The sequence below is a fragment of the Astatotilapia calliptera genome, chromosome 2, assembly GCF_900246225.1.
Source record: "Astatotilapia calliptera chromosome 2, fAstCal1.2, whole genome shotgun sequence".
NCBI classification, from domain to species: domain Eukaryota; kingdom Metazoa; phylum Chordata; class Actinopteri; order Cichliformes; family Cichlidae; genus Astatotilapia; species Astatotilapia calliptera.
In genome coordinates, this window is record NC_039303.1 from 35214440 (window position 1) to 35233152 (window position 18713).

The 18713-nt window shown below is 41.9% G+C and overlaps 2 protein-coding genes across 9 annotated transcripts in view; one reads left to right on the forward strand and one right to left on the reverse strand.

Annotated features, from left to right (window-relative positions):
• The window catches only part of elf1 (E74-like ETS transcription factor 1), a 39062-nt gene extending 29615 nt beyond the window's left edge, over positions 1 to 9447 (forward strand). For 4 of the 5 annotated variants that reach the window (XM_026146046.1, XM_026146038.1, XM_026146030.1 and 1 more), the window contains exons 2-10: positions 739 to 1056; positions 1531 to 1587; positions 4380 to 4554; positions 5010 to 5114; positions 5238 to 5399; positions 5520 to 5603; positions 6270 to 6462; positions 6614 to 6973; positions 8440 to 9447. In XM_026146046.1, coding sequence (XP_026001831.1) covers positions 985 to 1056; positions 1531 to 1587; positions 4380 to 4554; positions 5010 to 5114; positions 5238 to 5399; positions 5520 to 5603; positions 6270 to 6462; positions 6614 to 6973; positions 8440 to 9232 — 2001 coding nt within the window. In that variant the 5' untranslated portion in view covers positions 739 to 984 and the 3' untranslated portion in view covers positions 9233 to 9447. The remainder of the gene's footprint in view (positions 1 to 738; positions 1057 to 1530; positions 1588 to 4379; positions 4555 to 5009; positions 5115 to 5237; positions 5400 to 5519; positions 5604 to 6269; positions 6463 to 6613; positions 6974 to 8439) is intronic. The other variant, XM_026146064.1, reaches the window with a different exon arrangement.
• Positions 9448 to 15575: 6128 nt separating this feature from the next.
• The window catches only part of tnmd (tenomodulin), a 77420-nt gene continuing 74282 nt past the window's right edge, over positions 15576 to 18713 (reverse strand). For all 4 annotated transcript variants that reach the window (XM_026146102.1, XM_026146092.1, XM_026146082.1 and 1 more), the window contains one exon: positions 15576 to 18179. In XM_026146102.1, coding sequence (XP_026001887.1) covers positions 17970 to 18179 — 210 coding nt within the window. In that variant the 3' untranslated portion in view covers positions 15576 to 17969. The remainder of the gene's footprint in view (positions 18180 to 18713) is intronic.

Genomic DNA, 18713 nt, shown 5'->3' on the forward strand with positions numbered 1-18713 from the left:
AGAGTGCTGAGGGGTGTTTCACACTGAGGGGCAGAAAAAGACATCTGTGTTTAAATCAGAATGAACTGTGCAGTAGTTCGGTGAAAAAGAAAACAGATTTACTCATAATACTACCAGAAATCCTGTTTAAAAAATGTATAAAGTAGGTCTCGACCCTACAAGTTCAAAAACAGCAGAAAAATCTATCACAGTAATTTTTATTGTTTGTTTTTTTGGGGGGGTGGTCCTGAATTTTTTTGTCTGATGATGTCACCAAGAGCATGTAACTTTTCTACATGCTCACGTTTTTTTCCAGCATTTAATTAAAGCATAATCAGTCAATCTGGAACATTACTGACAGATTAATTGATCATTAAACAAGTGTTGACGGTCTGTTTATTAACACTGTAAATGGAGTATTTGCGCTTTGTATCTCTACCGTTTGTATTCACATTGATATTTTCAGTAAAAGTAACTGCACAGATTGTAAATAAGAAATTTTAAACCTGGTGACACTAACGTTTGTTAATTAGTGACTTTTTAAAAAAAAAGGTTTTTAGGCTGGAACCAGTCAGTGATCTGATTTTTCAGCATCAGATCAAAACTAGGCATGACCCAGATAATGCCTAAACTGCATAGATTTGAGCAGGTTATAGATCTAACCAATGTGAAGTCCCAGGAGTTCCACTTTATGAGGATTTTCTAGTAAAATTACTAGAATTACTGCTGACCTATCACCTCTGTCTCTCCATCTTCCAGGTGTAGATGCTTCAGGCGCAGCAGGGCCCAGCCTCCGTGTCAGAGTGGGACGAGGCTGCTCCCACCTGGGCCACAGGACTCCTCTGAAACTTGGCTCATGGTCTCTCTCTGAGCAATAACTGCTCAGATTAAAAAGACGGGATTACAGGGAGGCCATTTTGTGAGGTGAAACTGAGTCTGTCTGCGCTGGAGTAGTTATAGCTGGGATTTTTTTAGGCTGCTCTTCGACTTTGAAACTCCACTACCATGACGACAGCAGTACAACCCAGTGAACTGGTGTTTGAATTTGCCAGCAATGGGATGGACGAAATCAATCAGGTACAATCTCACCAGAGAAATCACTTTTTCAAATGCAACTCTCTGTTGTTGTTGATTTTTTTTTTCATGACTCGACTTATAGGGTCTGCATTAGCGTTCAAACCCGTCGAGCTCAGTGGCCGACCGTCTGTCTTTTCCTACATGACACACTGTATGCAATCCTGTTGAAAAATGAAATACATTTCAAAACAAACAAAACTAGTGTAAACAGCATGGCCACTGGGGTAGGATTAGCCTGTGATCTCTAAGTTTGACGACACAGAAAGGGAGGAGGATGGAGCCGAGAGGAGGTCTGGGAAGAAGAGTGCGGGCTGCCGGTAGCACAGAAATGGAAAGACTGAAAAACCTGCAGTGAGGCTAGGGTGTGTGGGAGGCAGAGGGTGGGGCTAGGACGTGAATGTGTTTATTACCCAAAGGTTACTGTGTGCATTCGATGTCAACTTGTGCCTGTGTGTTTTTTCATTGCTCGGTCAGGTGTGCAGTTATCTCTTCCCCACACCCGGGTCTGAATCCTGTGGAGCAGGCTTGATTGTAAGTGTGGAGATGTATGTGTGTTTATGTGTCCTAGTATTTGTATGTGTGTATCTAGAGTGGCAGGCTGTCATTGGATCCCTGAATAGCACCAGTTCAAGCCTAACCTGATGGACCAGTTACAAGGCTGTTTAGAAGGGATGGGATAATTCCAGCAAAAGGTCTTGTATTGTTCCAGTGCTACAGTTTTGTGACTTGCTGCACCCACTTGGCCTGTTAGACAAGCAGTTTGCCTCTATTTACTAACTCATGAATATACCCCCACACACACACTGAAACGAACAACTCACAATGGCACTTCTGCAGCGGCCATTTAGACATTTAAAGATTTTATTTTCTCGCCACAGTAAAGCTGTCGGAGCTGAGTAAAACCACCAAGTAGATTCTGTAACGATTAGCCTTGCTATATTGGTTTGTAAGCCAATGTGTAGTTTGAACACAGTCGGGATCTGCTTCAGCTGAGGGTAGGGAGACGCGAAAAGGGTCCCAAAATTTCCTCCATTTTTAAGCTACATTATAAAGGCATGTGGCTTTAGGCAAACAAGCAGCTTTTAAACGTGATGGTATCTCTTACTTACGCCAGCTACACTTTCTCAAATATCGTGATGCGGATACAGAAAGTGTACAGACAGTTGGACTACATTGTGGTTAGGCAGGTAAAGCAGAAGAGAGTGGGGTGTGGGGGAACAGGCTGCACAGATGCTGTGCTTTCAAAGCAGAATGGGGAACTCAGAAATGCAAATTGGTTGGAGCTTTATCGCCTGTGTTTCCCTACTAGAAACACTATTTAGGTCAAGAAAGAGGAAGAAGCCGTTAGGATACTTGTTGTATGTGCAGTATAATTTGTGTTGCATGCAGGGTGCTTGTACCACCTTCTCATCGTTTTACTCCTTTAAACAACAGTTTCACTCTTTCATAGTTCTTGCCGGATTATCAGCGGGTTCGCACAGCAATGCAACTCTGAATTGTTCACAGAAAAAAACAGAATCAATTTAACATCAAAACAACAGCGGAGACGGCAGCAACATGTGTCTGCCGCTCTGTCAGCAAACTGTGTGGGATCACAGGCTGTCTGCATTTAGTGGGAGAGGGTGGGAAAGGCTGCTGTTTCAGACGCAGACAAATAGTCGCAACGGTTTTATCTCCTGACACACGCTTTGTTCTTATTCAAGGACAGAAAACTTAATTTAAGTCAAGCCGGGAAAATGGGGTAGCCTCACTGTCTCGCACTCTGATAGTATGTCTACCAAAGAGTCTGATTAATGGGAAATATTCAGTGCATGTCAGTGAGACACTGATAGCACTCGCAGTCATAGCAAAATCCAGGGTTTTTAGTAGTCCCAGGAAGCCTTGTGGTTTTTCTGCTTAGATGGCACAAGCTGTCTGTATCTGGTAGAGGTATGGTAGACATTATGCAGGGCCACCTCCTCCCTCGACTCATAAACACCTTATTAATAAAGAATCCATGAATAATTAGCGCTAGTGCTGCTAAGGAGGGCTAACCGTTTAACACTGTGTCCAAATAATGAGCCAATCGGTTAGGCTCCTGGTTAAACTATAGCCGGGATGGGTATGCAGCCACGCACACTCGAATGCCCCTCTTCCCAGCCTCCCCCCAGCTCAAGGCCTGGACACCTGGTATGCCCCAGAGGGCCAAACCAACAATGGACACTTGTGCAAAGAGACAGATAAGCCTTTATTCATGTTCCGCCTACCACACCTTTTTGTCTTTCCTTTTAATCAGGTCATCACTCTAGGAATGTGATTTAAGGTGTTTCATTGATCAACATTGTTTGTCTAAAATGAAAACAAATCACAACATGAATCATTTGATGTAATTCAGCGAGGTTCCGACACATTGTCATTTAGAGACCATTTCTCACGAAGCTAAACATAGTAGCTTCGTCTGCCTGTCAGCGGCACAGAAGAAATGATTTCAAAGCATTTTGAAGTGTAGTGTGCTGCCATCTGCTGGTGCCCAGGTGACTACATGTTTTGCATCAAGTTGACTTCTTTATATAATGCTGATAAAATGCTTTATTTGAATGATTATTAAGTCAGCATTCCACTGGATTTTCATGTTGCATTTTCTTTATACTATTTGAGAAGTACTGTCAGGTTTTGAGAACCACATTTTGCACATATTCAAAGGACTGAATTAGCCTCTGACCGACACAAACCAAGTGCCCAGTGAGCCCTTTTGACATGGTCTCTATTGGTGGAGTTCACTTTGGCCCACACTCTGGTAATTCCCTCTTTCCCCTCGCTCCTTCCTGCATCAGATTGTGCCATGCCTGAAATGAGATAGTGAATTCCCAAAGCACATTTAGGAGATGATGAAGGGTGTGCTTGCCTGCAATTCATGACTTCATGCATTAACATTCATTTGGTCTTATATCATTTCTGAACATAAGATTAACTCTTCAGGTGAAGTGGGCTAGAACAAACAGCTGCTTCCTGGCTTCTTCAGCAGGCTCCTCTGGACCAATACAGCACCACAGAAATGAGCTCTCCTCCATGCTATGCGCCTACACATTAGCTAAAAATGAGTGTGAATCTACAGTGTTTCACAAGGCAGTAAAAATAAGAGACCAGTGTTTTAACACTATCTTGATATCGTGTGGTTTTTATATCACATTTATGACGTGCAGCAGAGGGATTGATTGTATTTTTATTGCATATACACTCAAAGACGTATGTACAAAGATCCACGGTCCTCTGCCTCCGAGGGGCATCGTTAGTGTTACAGCATCTCAAACCTTTCTGTGTCTGTGTGTCTGCTCTCTGTGCAGCTGGACGACCCGTCAGTATTCCCAGCGGTGATTGTTGAGCAAGTTCCCGCAGCCGATCTGTTGCAAGTATACTCGGGGCTCGAGTCCGATGAGGTGACCAACGGTATCATGGTGGATACCACTCTCCATGTGGTTGAGGAACCATCCATCTTGGAAGGAGGGGTGGATCTCACAGGTGCACATGCAATAAACGCTGAATTTTAATGAGACATAACAAAACTAACAAAGCACACAAGTGGAAGATGCAAAGCCAGAAAATTACAAACTACACATTTAATTCCTGCTCCGTTGCACAGCACAAACAGCCTTCTTAGGTACTCTTCGAATTAATTCATTACAATTAATCTGTAGGCTGACCCACAAACTATTCACTGAACAGTGAGTTACCTGAAAATTCAGAACATGCAAGCATGCATTCAGCGATATTAACTTAAAAATAAGTCTTTCTCCTTAAAATGAAAAACGTTTTAAAAATGTACTCTCCTTGTCGTAAGTGAAAGCTGACATAAAAAAAGAACCTTTGTAGCCATTCACCTGTGTTTGACCTACACTTCTCAAAAAAGTAAATTATGCAAAGCATTAGCCTCCGAGTATTTCTTATTAATGAATTTGTTGTCATCTGGTGGACAGAAACAACAGTCTCAGGCACAGAGGACAGCATGGAGACAAATGAAGCAGCGGCGGCTCTTCTTAACATGGAGTCTCCGAACAACATTTTGGATGAGAAGCGTATGCGTAAGTTAATTTGCATGCTTATTATTCCACTCCTTCAGCTTGTGACAAAAACGTCAGCTTTGATCTAACGCTGTTCATAATTGCAGCTTGAAACACTTTTCTGTATCTCTTGTTTATGCTAAGTTCACACCTATGGCACTCTGCTTGAGTCAGACCTGACATATGCCCCACTGAGGCCTGACCAGATGGACGGTGTTGCCCTTGACATGTCTGTAGACGAGGACACCTCATCTATGGATGAGATTCCCCAAAAATTTCCCTTAAAACCTCAGAAAAAAACCAAAGGTAAGACATTTTTCCTCCTTGTTAGAACTCCCTCACTAAAAATTCACTGTTGTAGGTAATTAGATGATTTCACTGTGGCCTTTCACCTTATAACACACTACTCCATAATTTGAATCATAGTGCGAAAGCCGCGGGCGGTCCGTCCCTGCTCTCCCATCACCACCCCTAACCTACCACTCAGGAAGAAGAGCAAAGAGGGCAAAGGTAAGCCTCACTAACTAGTCCACTTTTCTATAATCAGCCAATAAAAATCAAGGTCTGTCCTCCTCTTGTGTACGCTCCATTTCCTCATGTGGAGTGTGCAAACAGCAGTCCTCAACCCCTGCAGTCCAGTGGGGTCGAATCTAGGAGAGTTAATGGATGAGGGGATCTCAAAGTGCTGTGTTTCACAGGGAAACAGAAGTGATTGCAGGCTGGAGGGCACGTTGATGCTCTGCCGATAGAAGGAGACTAGTGGTGTGCCATGTAAAACCTCATTGCACCCTACAGTGTGACTCAAAGAGGAGGGGACTGGGGACAGCAGGTTCAGTTGCACACATATACATCACCCTGTCATGGTGTCTGGGATTCATCTGACTACTGGGAGCGTTGCTGTTTTTAACCACTTCTGGCCGAAGCATTTCATGAATTAGAGTAATCTACTCCCAGACTTGATATAATTAATGTCATCCCAAGGCACGCATGTACACATACAATGGCTGGAATAAAAGAGCAGCTCCTCCTGTAACCCTGTGGCGTTCATATATTCATAAACTGTACTACTAAATGAATTATAGATGTCTATAGCACAGCTCCAAGGCTTCGTCGCGAACGTCTGACTCACTTGAAAGTTAAAAACAAGACTAAATTTATTTCCCCCCCAATTTGCAGGCAATACCATCTACCTGTGGGAATTCCTTCTGGCCTTACTGCAGGATAAAAACACCTGTCCCAAATACATCAAGTGGACACAGCGGGAGAAAGGCATCTTTAAGCTTGTGGACTCCAAGGCTGTCTCAAAGCTGTGGGGCAAACACAAGAACAAACCTGACATGAACTATGAGACCATGGGAAGAGCTCTCAGGTGAACATACGAGCATCATTTTTCTGAGCAACGCTGTGCTTCAAATGAGCTTTTATTTTGCTCTGAAACCTAAAGACATGGTTCCATAGATGTATTCATAATGCCCATCAGGAATGATTATAATGTGTTGGACATCTGTTTTCTTTTCTAGATACTACTATCAGAGAGGCATCCTGGCTAAAGTGGAGGGGCAGAGGCTGGTCTATCAGTTTAAGGAGATGCCAGCTGACCTCGTGGTGATTGAGGATGAAGAGACGGGTTCTGATACCAATGTCGGCTACGGAAACCAGAGATCGACCAACGGGCGGTCTGTGGTTCGTGGAGGGTCCAAAGGGCACGGAAGAGCTCATGGTCAGCAGCACGTCTCGGTAAAACAGATGAAGAAAGAGCCAAACAATGAATGTCTCTACCAGCAAGCTAACGGTGGACAGGCTGAGCAGCTCCTCCAGTCTGTTCATATGCTGCAAGCCAACCAAGGGGCCGGAGTCCAGGAAACAGCACAAGCTTTAAGGTGAGCGACTATGAAAAACACCAGAGGTGTTTTAAGAGGAACCAACAGCAAAATGAGGAGTAGTTTTATTTTTGTTTCATTACTCCACAGCGGATACCAGAAAATCATTCTCTGCTTAATGATCTTTCAAACTAGGGCTCGATGGGTAAATCAGTTGGGCTGATATTAGCTTATTCTGGATCTATCTGTCCATATGTCAGCAAAAGTAACAGATTTGCAATACAGAAAACCCAAGAGTGAGTTTGATATATGGTAGAGTCGGTGTCTCTAATACACTCTATATCCACCAGAGAACACAGATAACACTGAGTCAGATCTTATGATTATTTACTTTCTTGCGAAGAGCTAGACTACAAGATTGACGCTGTTGTCGTGTGTGATGAAAATGTGCCAAATGCTGGTAATCTCAAAGGCTAGAAAAGGGGTAACAGCTAGCTTGTCTCTGCTGATTGCCTCTTAAGAGCATTAAATGCAAGACTCTTATAAGCCATTGTTCTTAGACACGAAATATGCCCAGCATTCAATTCTTCAGACACGCATGTGTTTCACGCTTTCTTGTCTTTGTGATTTTTGTGTAAAACAAATGAAGTAAGAAGTAAGAAATCATATAATCGTCATCCACCAAAGTGCATGTCAGTCAGGTATCCTTACCAATAACATAAAAAACGTGGTAATTAAAATATAAATGTCATTATTAATCTCAAATGATACATAAACTGATTATTCTAAACTAAGTTTATGTTAAATGCTTTATGCTTAAATCTTACTCATACTCACACATGCATGCATCATAGCGTTGGACCTGATATTCACAGAAAATGTCTGAGTCAAAGCTTATCGCTCTTATATTAGTGGCGGCGTCTTGTAAGGGGAACTCAATTACATCTCGAAGCCTCGTATGTACAAAATGTCACCTTTTGAGAATTTGAGATGCAGAGTTTCATTATACATAATAAAACTGTGAGGTGAGCACAGCTACAGCCAACCCAGCAGAGCTGAAGTAAATCTTTACTTTATATAATTCATTTTTTTGTTGTTGATGTCAGTAAAGTGCCAGATCACCTTTAGATTTTTATAAAGTGCATTTCTTCTTCTTCTGTTTTTTGCGTTCTGGCACAGCTTTACTTTGCATTTTATTTTTCTGTTGCCAAGTCTGCTGCCTGTATTATCACAAAATTCTACTTTTTTTTTTTTTTTTAGTGGTTAAACATTGTCTGCTGTTAGAAATTGAAGAGACTCATAATTTCCACAGTACAGCTGTCAGCACAATTTGTTATTTTAATAAAGGCTTTAGTTGTGCTTTTTAGGCTCATAGCTGTGCGGTCGCTAATTTTCACAGTAGGTGTCCGTTAAAAACAAACCTTGTATATATTTGCAAAGATATAAAGAGAATATTCAATTACACCAACTCTGTCAGAGACAGTGAAGAGACTCACCTACATCTTCTGTTTTTTTTATTTTATCAGGACCATTAACACCCCTGCATCAGTTCCTATGGTCCTGACATCTTCCCGCTCGCTTCAGTCTGTTCCCCTCACTGTTCTAGCCAACGGGGACTCCAGCCACTCCCCTTCTCGGGTTATTCTCCACACCATGCCCTCCACGACGGCAGGTGGTAAAGATGTGCTTACCATCCATACGGCTTCCATAGCAGGTGGGGCTAACAGCCTGCAGGATGGCCTCCCGCAGCAGCTCTTGGTCACCAGTCTGGGCTCATCTGCCTCCTCCTCCTGCACTTCCCCTCCAGGAGTCATTAGTTCCACCGCTTCCAACCTCAATGGTCTCCCCCGCCTTGTCACCATTAACACCACCTGTGGGCAGACCATGGTGGCACAGCAGCCCGGCACCGTAATTGCCACTGTGCTCAAATCTAGCGACCTCTCAGGGCTGCAGGTGAAAGAGGAGATGCTGGACCCCACCTACTTTCAGTCGATGGTGAACGGCGATCCATCACTGGCCGCACATACTTTTGAAAAAGAGGAGATGGAAGCAGGGGAGGCGGAGCTGCAGTACAGGACTGTTATCATTGATACCAGTCAAAGCCAGGGCCCAGAGGGCGCAAGTGAAACTATAATTAATGGACATTCTTCTCAGAGCAGCAGCCCTAGTGAGGGTCTGACCCCTGTGGAGGAGCTGGAAGTGCGTGGAGAGATGTCCCTGCAGCCTGAGCAGGGAATCAAAGGCCTGCAGGAGCTGCCAGTGTCTGTTCAATTGCCTGCAAACTTTATCCAGATAAAGACAGAACCTGCAGAGGCTTAGTGCTGCAGGACTCTTCAACAAAAGCTGAACCAAAATTGAATCCATTTTCTTTACCTACCACAGTGATCTGATCAAAGATCAGAACGAGGGATCTTGCAGCTTTTAAAGGTTGGTCAGTTCAGCCTCAGGATTTATTGTTTACCAACATATTTGTGACCATGTGCCTAATTTTAAAAATCAAGGGAGTGTTTAGTTTTTTAAGAAGTAACTTTTCAGATTTAGGATTCTTTTTTTCTGTAGACACAATCCCCAACACACACACACACACACACACACACACACACAAATACACACATATGCACACATGCACAAACACAAAATGCTTTTTTTCCTCTAGGAGAGTAGCCATTGGATAAACCAGGAATCCCTGTCTACCAAATGTGCCAGTTAGCTGTTTTTTTTTAACTTTTCATCTCACTGGACTCACGTGTTTAAAGAAAAATGCAAGAAACCAAAAACCGGGGACTGAATGCCAAATGGTGCAATGACCATTTGGCATCTGGCAATGTGTGAGCGTACCTGATCTTTACATCAGGTACGAGTTACTTTTCGCACGGATGTTGTGTTTGCTGGAAAAAAGAAAACCCACACATCTCGGAGTTCAATTGAAGAGTGCCTTACCGGAAGTTCAGAACAGTTCAAGACCGTTTGTTGGAAACAGCTGCGTAAGAGATGAAAAACAGACTAAATACCTTCACAGACTTTCAGACTTCCAAGAAGTTATTACGCATTTATTTTCATATAAACAAAATAGGTATGCATTCACTCTCTAATACCCTTGGCCTTAAAACACTGTGTTACTATGGAAATGGGCATTTTCCGTCTATCAAGGACAGTGTAACATCAAAACTGTTTGTATAGAGCTGCAGACCGAAGGCACAGCAGGATAGGGAGGCACAAATGGAGAGAAAGAATACACGAGATAAAACAGATTTTATCAGTCTCTGCCTCAGAGGCTCCGAGGTTTAAATCCTGTTGTTATCAAATGGAATATATATGAATCTATTGATAAAAATGAATAAATATATATATATATATATACATATAATATACAATTGAGATTCAATTTTAAGGCCACGGTGAATTTATTTATTTTGTGAATTCCTAAATTCTGTGTAAAAACCAGGCACATTTGTTTTCTATTTACATGTAAAAACCTGAGGGGAAATACAAAGAATATGAACGTTAATACCAGGAGGCTTATTTGGTAGTTTTTTGTAAGACCAACATTTTTCACGTGTATAGCTTTCCATATAATCAGCTTTGGTATTTCCTTGAGTTTTGGACTCGAGTGTTCAGTGCAGCATGATTACTCCACTGTTATATTCTCTTATATCCTCTGATTTAAACATGTACTGAATGTTCTTTTCATTCCTTCTTATCAGCGGACATACCTCTTTATCTTTTTTAACAGTCAAGCAGACGAAACTATGCATTCAAATATATATTCGCTGTGTATGTGCTGTATAAAGTATCAAATGTAACAATTCACATGCCTTTGAAATCCTATCTCTGTTTCGCCATTTGTTTGGTACAAAGAGGAACCAGTGCTGTTTTTTTTTTGTCTTGTTTCAAGCTTTGCTCCTTTTCCCCTCCTTCCTCTTTCTCCTCTCCACTCCTGTCACCTTGTTACCTCTTGTCTGGTTTTCTCTCCTCACCGCCTCCTCGACTGCTCTCGGCTCGGGTCAGTCGAGTCTGTGCCTTCTTTATTTGCTGTCCCACTTGGTTAAGAACCTCTCAGGCCAGCCATCCGATTGGCCCCTTGGTCCTGCCGGGGATGAAGCCATATTGATCCTGAGTGGTATCCCGGCTAAATTGGTTGTATTTTCCAGCCGGACTGTAGCTGCAGAGTGAGGACATTCAGACATACTGACCTCCATCTGCACTTGCACCTAAGGACAGGTGTTAAACGCTACTTTACAACCTCACATCAGCCAAAAGGGCTCTGGGTCTGCAAAGACACTCTGAATGTATACTTGTTTTTAAAGTACATGCTTTTTTTTTTTAAAGTACATGCAGCCAATAAGTACACTGGGTTACATTTGCATTAAAATCTGTCAGTCTTTCGGTGGGGATTTGCTGCCTTGTTTGCTTTGTATATATTCCTGTATCTACCCTTCCTTTTTCTCAGAGCACTGTTTTACTGTCTGTGAAACATTGAGGTATGTCCACTGCTTATGTTTTTGTTGCTTCTTATGACTTGGGTTATCAATGGCCTCCTTTATGCTGAATATAGAATAGATTTTTAAGAAAAAGTCAATATGCTAATTAAATGCAAAATCTTATCTTTTGACTGTTCTCTCTCTTTCTTTTTATTTGTTGCTGTTTTTGCTGGCAGAATGATTTGGAAATAGAGCGAGGCGCAGATAAAGTGTCATACAAGCTTTTTTTTAAATTATTTTTTTTGGAAAAATGAAACAGAAAACCGAATTAAACTTGGAAACAAATAGCTTCCAAGCGGTTACTAAGTCCATTCATTTGCGCTGTTGCGATAATGAAACTGCCTTGAAAATTCAGTTGTATTGTTGGGCTGTTTAAGCTTTGGGGGACATTTGATCACATGGTATTTTGAGAGAAAGAAAAAGCTACTGTAGAAAACTGGATTGGAGCCATTAGCGGGCCAGAGACTGATTGGACTGTACTTAAGAGCTCTGCTTCTCCAGTTGCTGTGGGTGGATGAATACATTAGCATGTGACATGCCCAGAGCTGAAGACAGACGAGTCTGTCACCACAGTTTGCATAGTGGAAAGTGTGTGTGTGTGTGTGTGTGTGTGTGTGTGTGTGTGTGTGTGTGTGTGTGTGTGTGCACGTTTAAGCTGTGGTTGGCGCGAGAATGAGTTACACTGAAGTGGGTTGATTCTTTTCAAGCATGTGTTATGTTGATGTGTTTATATATGTGAGGATGGAGTGTTTGTGTGTTTGGGGTTTACATTGGCTTGGAGTGACTGTGCATGTGTGTGTGTGTGCGTGTGTGTGTGTGCGTGTGTGCAGGGTCAGGAAGGCGGGTGGTGTTGAGGAAGTCTTCTGGCGTCGGGGCTTGCCTACCGTGCCTTGCTCCGTCTACACCCACATACACAGCTGTGTACCACACAATCCAATCTTGCCATAGGGTTACACACACACGCGTGCACACACACACATAGAAACAAGACCAAGTTCAGCCGCAGCCACCATTACAACCTTCTTCACGCCACTGAACAGCTTCCCGAACCTTTTTCAGATGAAAAAAATGGTTTGAAATGGGAATGAAATCATCGCACAAGCTCCACATTCGGCAACAAACAGCCCTCCATTACATCCAAGCAGACACTTTGCTTTTCTGTTGAGCGGTTCATCGATTGCCTGCCATAGGGTAAGCGGAGGTTCTTATGGATTACTAAAATAATGAAAGGCTACTAGCAGCCGTTATGTCTGTGCTATTCCTTTGGTTAGTGAGTCAGAGACCCTGAAGATGGAGTGAGAGCCAGGTCCTGGGAGAGGAGGACTATTTCTGTGTCGCCTGCAGCCACTGACACAGCGCGAGTGTTTACTGCTGTGCCATGCTGCCTCTCACAGTGGGAGCAGTTGAGGGATGACGGCTGACATTATTGTGCCTCCAGCCTGTAGCAGGAACAGTACAGGGAGAGCTTATTTAACCATCAGGTCACCAGACTGACTGCAACATTACAAAGAAAAGGAGTTGATGGCTGCTGTCTTATGGCTGCTGAAGCTTTGTGCAATTTATTAACAACATGCAGGTAAAGTTAGATTCAAATGGATCCCATTTTTATTTTTACTTTACTCCACAGAAGCAGATGTGGATGTATTAAGGACAGCGAGGTACAGCGTGTTTTAAGATGTAAAAAAAAAAAAAAAGTGTTGAAAATACCTCACCTAACCTTTGATATTACAGCAGTACACCTTTGTCTACACAAGATGGCACTGGTAATACACGTGTCCTCATCAGAGCCCGAGCCTCAGTCTGGATCGAAGAGAAGTATTCCTTCAGGTCACTAATCTAAATACAGACACTCTTCATACATTGGTTTTCACTCTCCTCCACCCCAGAATAGCAACTTACGTCTCGAAACGAAGGAGCGATTATTTGAAATGAAAATAAGCAGCTGGGAGGGAAGTTTCCCTGCATTTTTTGATAAGTAACAAAAAGAATTAATTCACATGTGAGCTTCAATGGAAGTGGCCATTCCTCGGGCCAGGTAGGCAAAAATCCTTTGAACTGTGATAACCTGGTAAATGCTCGGTATCTCTGTTCATCCTGCAGAGCAGTCGATCTTGTTTCCTCTCCCCATCTAAACGGGGATAAACAAGTGCTGGAGGCGGGCTTTCCTATTTAAAATGCATGAGAAAAAATAGTGCAGGGCTTAGGCTGAAACGATATATTCTTTAATTCTGGTCTACAAGGAAGGAGTTCACTGTCAGACACTCGCAGATTTGGCTCATATCTAATGCAGGCAGTGCTAAACCTCTTCATAGATAGTAGGAATGCAAATTAACCTCAATGCAGGGTTTAAAAAAAGCCAACAATCAAATACCATCTGATTTGGAGTTGTTGGGATTTTGACATTTTCCTGTGAAAATGCAAAAATTTCACTGCAGTCTGTCGGCCCTGTTTGTAATTTCTTAGGTTTTTAACTTCAAACAGAAAATAGTGCAATTTTAATAATTTGTACTAATAGAATGTTTACATCATGAGACTGTCTAATGGAAAAATAAAACAACACAAGTAGATGTGTGTACTAGGCAACAAAATGTGGATAAGAAGGCATCAACTAGACTGTTGTCCCGTTTATTTGTTTTTAAAACCTTTGCTCTTGCAATCCTCCATCTGCAGTATTACCACCATCCGGTGTCATTCAAGGTCTCCTCTACAATGAGTTTTAATTGTGAGACATCTGTACTTTAAAATTTGACTTTCATGGTTAATATTGGACTTTTGTCCCAACAGGCGCGAGGAGCTCTCTGGGAGCCCGCTGTAATATCTGTATCAGCCTCTCCAGTCAGGGTGAACCATCCCATTCACAGCGACTCTCTGGGCTTCCATGGCAATTTACTCTCACGACTACACAAAAGAGTCCTCAGAGTCCTCAGAGACCTCGCCAGATAGACAACTGACAACTAACAGCATCTTATGAAAAAATAACACTTTATACTGTTTCCTAACACAGTGAGTGCGGTAGCTCCACAACAACAACAACAACGACAACAACAGCGGCGGCAGCAGCAGCATGCCGAATGCTGAATGCATCCATTTTAATAAACAGATGCCTATTTGATGTGATAAGCAGGAAGTAGTGAGAAATGAATTATATAAACACTGATTTTATGAACTTTTCAGAACCGCCTCGAGGGCTTTGCAGTACACTTGTCAGTTTATTTGAAGTATGTTTGCAATTATTGTATTTGTTAACTCATGCCAGTATTTTTCACTTGACATGTTGCTCTGGGCCATTGACATTATTGATTCAAAAATAACAATATGGCTTCAGTCTGAACTCCATTTGTGGAGCATATTCATAAAACATTTACATATAGCAAGTTTCGCCCTCTCTTTCAACAAAATCCATTTCACTGTCAATTATTATTGATATCTTTGACATTATCATCAGAGTGAGCCAACATGAGTCAAGATCTATATTTACTTTGTAGGCGAGATACTTTTATATTAGCGTAAACAAAGCATTATTACACATCCGATACACGAGAGAGTCTCGGGTTATAAAATCAGGACAATAAAAGCATATATGTCTGTTTTGGCTTGTCAAGATGTGATGCTAAAAAATTCTGCTAATGAGGAATGGGAGTAATGGTGAGTAGAGAAGGAGACCTGCCTGTTTCAATTGCATTAGTTGGATTCAAAACCCATACTGCTATCAGCTTTCCGACAAACACCCTCCGGGCATTAAGTGTCTTTCAAGGAAATCACATTGTTTCATATGATAGGACAACGGAGATTATTCGTACAATGAAATTTTAATTGGAAAAAAGCAAGTAAAGAAAGAAACATACAGAGGGCTTCAACGCAAACTACCACAACACGAGTGTTCCATTTTTGTCTCCCTGTTTGACTTCTGAGTACCTCACATAGCTTGAATACTCTTGGGCATTTATGCGCCTTGTTATTGTGATGACAGAACATCAATTACAAATGCCTATCTCGCCTGCTTAGTTGCAGATGAGAGTTATTTCAGCTCGACACACTGAGATGAGGCGTTAGAGATTAAAATCGCCTCGGCAAATAAGAAAATGTTTGAACAGCCGCACTATTTAAAGCATTTTGAAGACTGCAACAGTGGTGAAAACAATGGAGGATAGCACATCAGTGAGCACATGAGAAGCGACTGCTGAGGTCTGTGAATCTTTAATTAAACAATGTTTGTTTTACATGATACAAATAACAGAGAAAAGAGTGACTAAAATACGCAGAGCGAGTCGTGAACTTTCAGTGCCGGTTAGACTCGTGTTTCTGTATTGGCGTGCTGGAATAATTTGCTTTTTTTCTTTTTTTGCTTAAATATTTTTAAACTGTGAATATTATCCTCACATAATCAAATTTTCTGAAGTTGGTTTTGTGCGTACGTCCGTGTTTGGATCTATGAAGTTGGTTCGTGCCACTGCATCAGCGCTTAAGTACATATTTTATGAAGATCTTGGGATATATTTGGTATGGTGGCACAAGTCGCTTGCATAATAGCAACACAATAGCTCTTGATTTGATCTCTTCAGCAGTGTTGCTGTTTATTCAAATCAAGCAGAGCAGAGCACTTCTGATGTAGCAACTTTTTAGGTAGCATTTTCCCTGTTGACTGTGTATTTCTGCATTTTTTGTGATTTGGTGTATGGATGTGTTTCTCTTGATGTTTTTGTTTTACTGTTGTGTGCTTTGTCCTTTGGGCCCAAAGGAGTACAGGGCACAGAATGGACTTTTATCTGTAGGTATGTGAGCAGGAAAAAGATAAAGGCTATGAAAAAAAGTCAGACATAAACACTCACTAAGCACGAAAACCGTGCAATCTAACGCAATCCTATACAAAAGCTCTGCCATACATTTGGCTTTTTGAAGCTCGTACATCTATTGTTGACATTGGAAAGACAATCAGTTTACTAGGTGCGATATACTGCATTACATTTTCAGTATTACAGTATTTAAGATAACACCTGTAGTTGTTGGTGGTAATAGCCAATGCATTTTAGTACTGCAGTTCACAGAAATTGGCCGGCAACAAGACAAACTGCTGTTTAAAGACATCAGGCAATAATTGGTCTTTTCCATCATTGTGCAAGCAGCTTAATCATGCAAATGGCACGGGTTTGCCAACAACTAAGTGAAAGTTGGTTACCTTGCTGAGAAGTTGGAGGTATGCAGCCTGTTTCCTGCAGCTCACTCCCTGCAGTGCTTCAAACTGATTCGCTGTAGGGGAAAATGCTGAAAATAGCCATTGTCTTGTTTTGAAGACGATTTGTCAAGAATAAATTGATAAGTGCTAAGCTAAATCGTGATACCAGATGGCTCGTGTTTCTCAGCTTTAATGCGATGCTGCAGCAGGAGGAAATGTTTGGTTTGCATTAGCAGAAACTCAATACAACATTTACCCAGAGACTGTTACTACGCCCAGTTCAGTACTTTCATTTGGAGGCCACGTTCTCAATCAGCTGTGTTACCTCACTCAGAAATAGGCTTATCAGGTGTCCCAGTTTATGCAGGGCTACACATAACATGTATCACTGTCACATATTGAGACACCGTTTCACATTTTGATTAGTTCTAGTTTCCAAAAATTAACTAAAGTGCTTCTCACAAGAAGCCTGTTTGGCTTTAAGAGCATTGTGTTGCTCTACAAAGATGATCACCAGCCAGAACTGAAAGGCGAAACAACAGTTAACATTCTTTTAATCGTTATTGCCAAAGAAAAAGGGAAAACACAAGTTTAGCTTCAATCCATGCTTATTATATTAATAAGTGTGTTGGGAAAACTGCACAAAAAGATCAAATTTGTAAATTGGAAAAATTACCTCTAAGCATTAATGGCTCACAAGCTCCCATTTGGTTACACTATTTGGAGGTACGTGGTGATTTAATAACAATTTTGCCACTTTAATAAGAACACTTTTCAATGTCACGCAGTCCAGCATACCAACAATACCAGACAGGACGGCAATAATAAGCATAAAGTACAACAGATGTCAACAAAAACTGCGAAAACATAATAATGCAATAATGGAACATGCTGTTGCTTTAAATTACACTAGATGATTTTCCTAATAAAGTGTATGTCTTGTTACACATTTAATGTGATAGCACCACACAGATGGTTACATACAGTACATAGTTAATTGCTGTTGCATTGTATTCGCTGTAGCTTTTCATATGTATACACATACAAGTAAAAATGAATGTATGACATAATAGGTAAGGTAAGGACAGATTGTGTGTGTGTGTGTGTGTGTTTTTTTTAGGGTGGCTCAGTTTCCAAACTAAATGCGTTCATTGAACAGGATCAAATAACAAGGAGAGAAAACTAGACACCTGTAAACAACCAATGCTTTTTAAGAAGGAATCAAAATGCTTCAAACATAATTTAGACTGTTTACACTGACTCACACTGACTAGAAGTGCTACCTAATAGTTGCCTGCAATAGACTGCTTTGGTGTCACGAGTGGTCTTGAATATTTATCAAAAGGAAAAATTTGCACCTACAACGTAAACAGATTCAAAACCAGACAGCACGCTCAGCGCCTCAGATCCTCCCGAGCATGCGGGCGATCCACCAGTTGCACGGCATGACAATTTGACAGATGACCCGGCCTCCTTGGTAGTAGTATGGCCAGGGGTTGAAGCCACCCAGGGGCTCGTGGTAGCGGCGGCAGAAGCGGTAACCACGGCGACAGTACTGGCAGCAGTAGCCGCCCTCATCCAGACGGTTATCCAGCTCGATTCCAACATCTCTCTGCAGAGGACACAAGAGCGGGCAGGGTTACAATCACACACATGACAAATGCCAGTCCTCCTGAGGCAAGGGCAGGAGAGGAGGAAGAGGAAGGGCTGACATGAATTGATGAGGCAGCTTTGATTGTGGGTCATCGCAATATATGTAAAAGCAAAAACAAAAGTGAAAAGATGTGAATTGATGTCTGCAAAAATGCAAAACGGTGACATCAATTGATGGCAGTGCCAAAGAGATCACGGTTTGAGCTGAGATTGAACGAGCTTGATTTAAGCTCGGGAGCATAAAACATGATATAATACCCTTGACCTTTCTGCAGCACAAAAAGCACGACTGGAGGCTGCACATTGCCCATACTTTGAATCCAGCGTTCGCAACCTCTCTACTGTCACTATCTCCGGTCGAAGTTACCAGCATAATTACACTATTTCTTTCATCCCTGACCTCTTAACTCCCTCGACCCCAGCACACACTCTGCACTAAAATGACTGCCCCTCCTCCAATAGAGCATTCAAATTAGAGCTCCTCACATCTTGG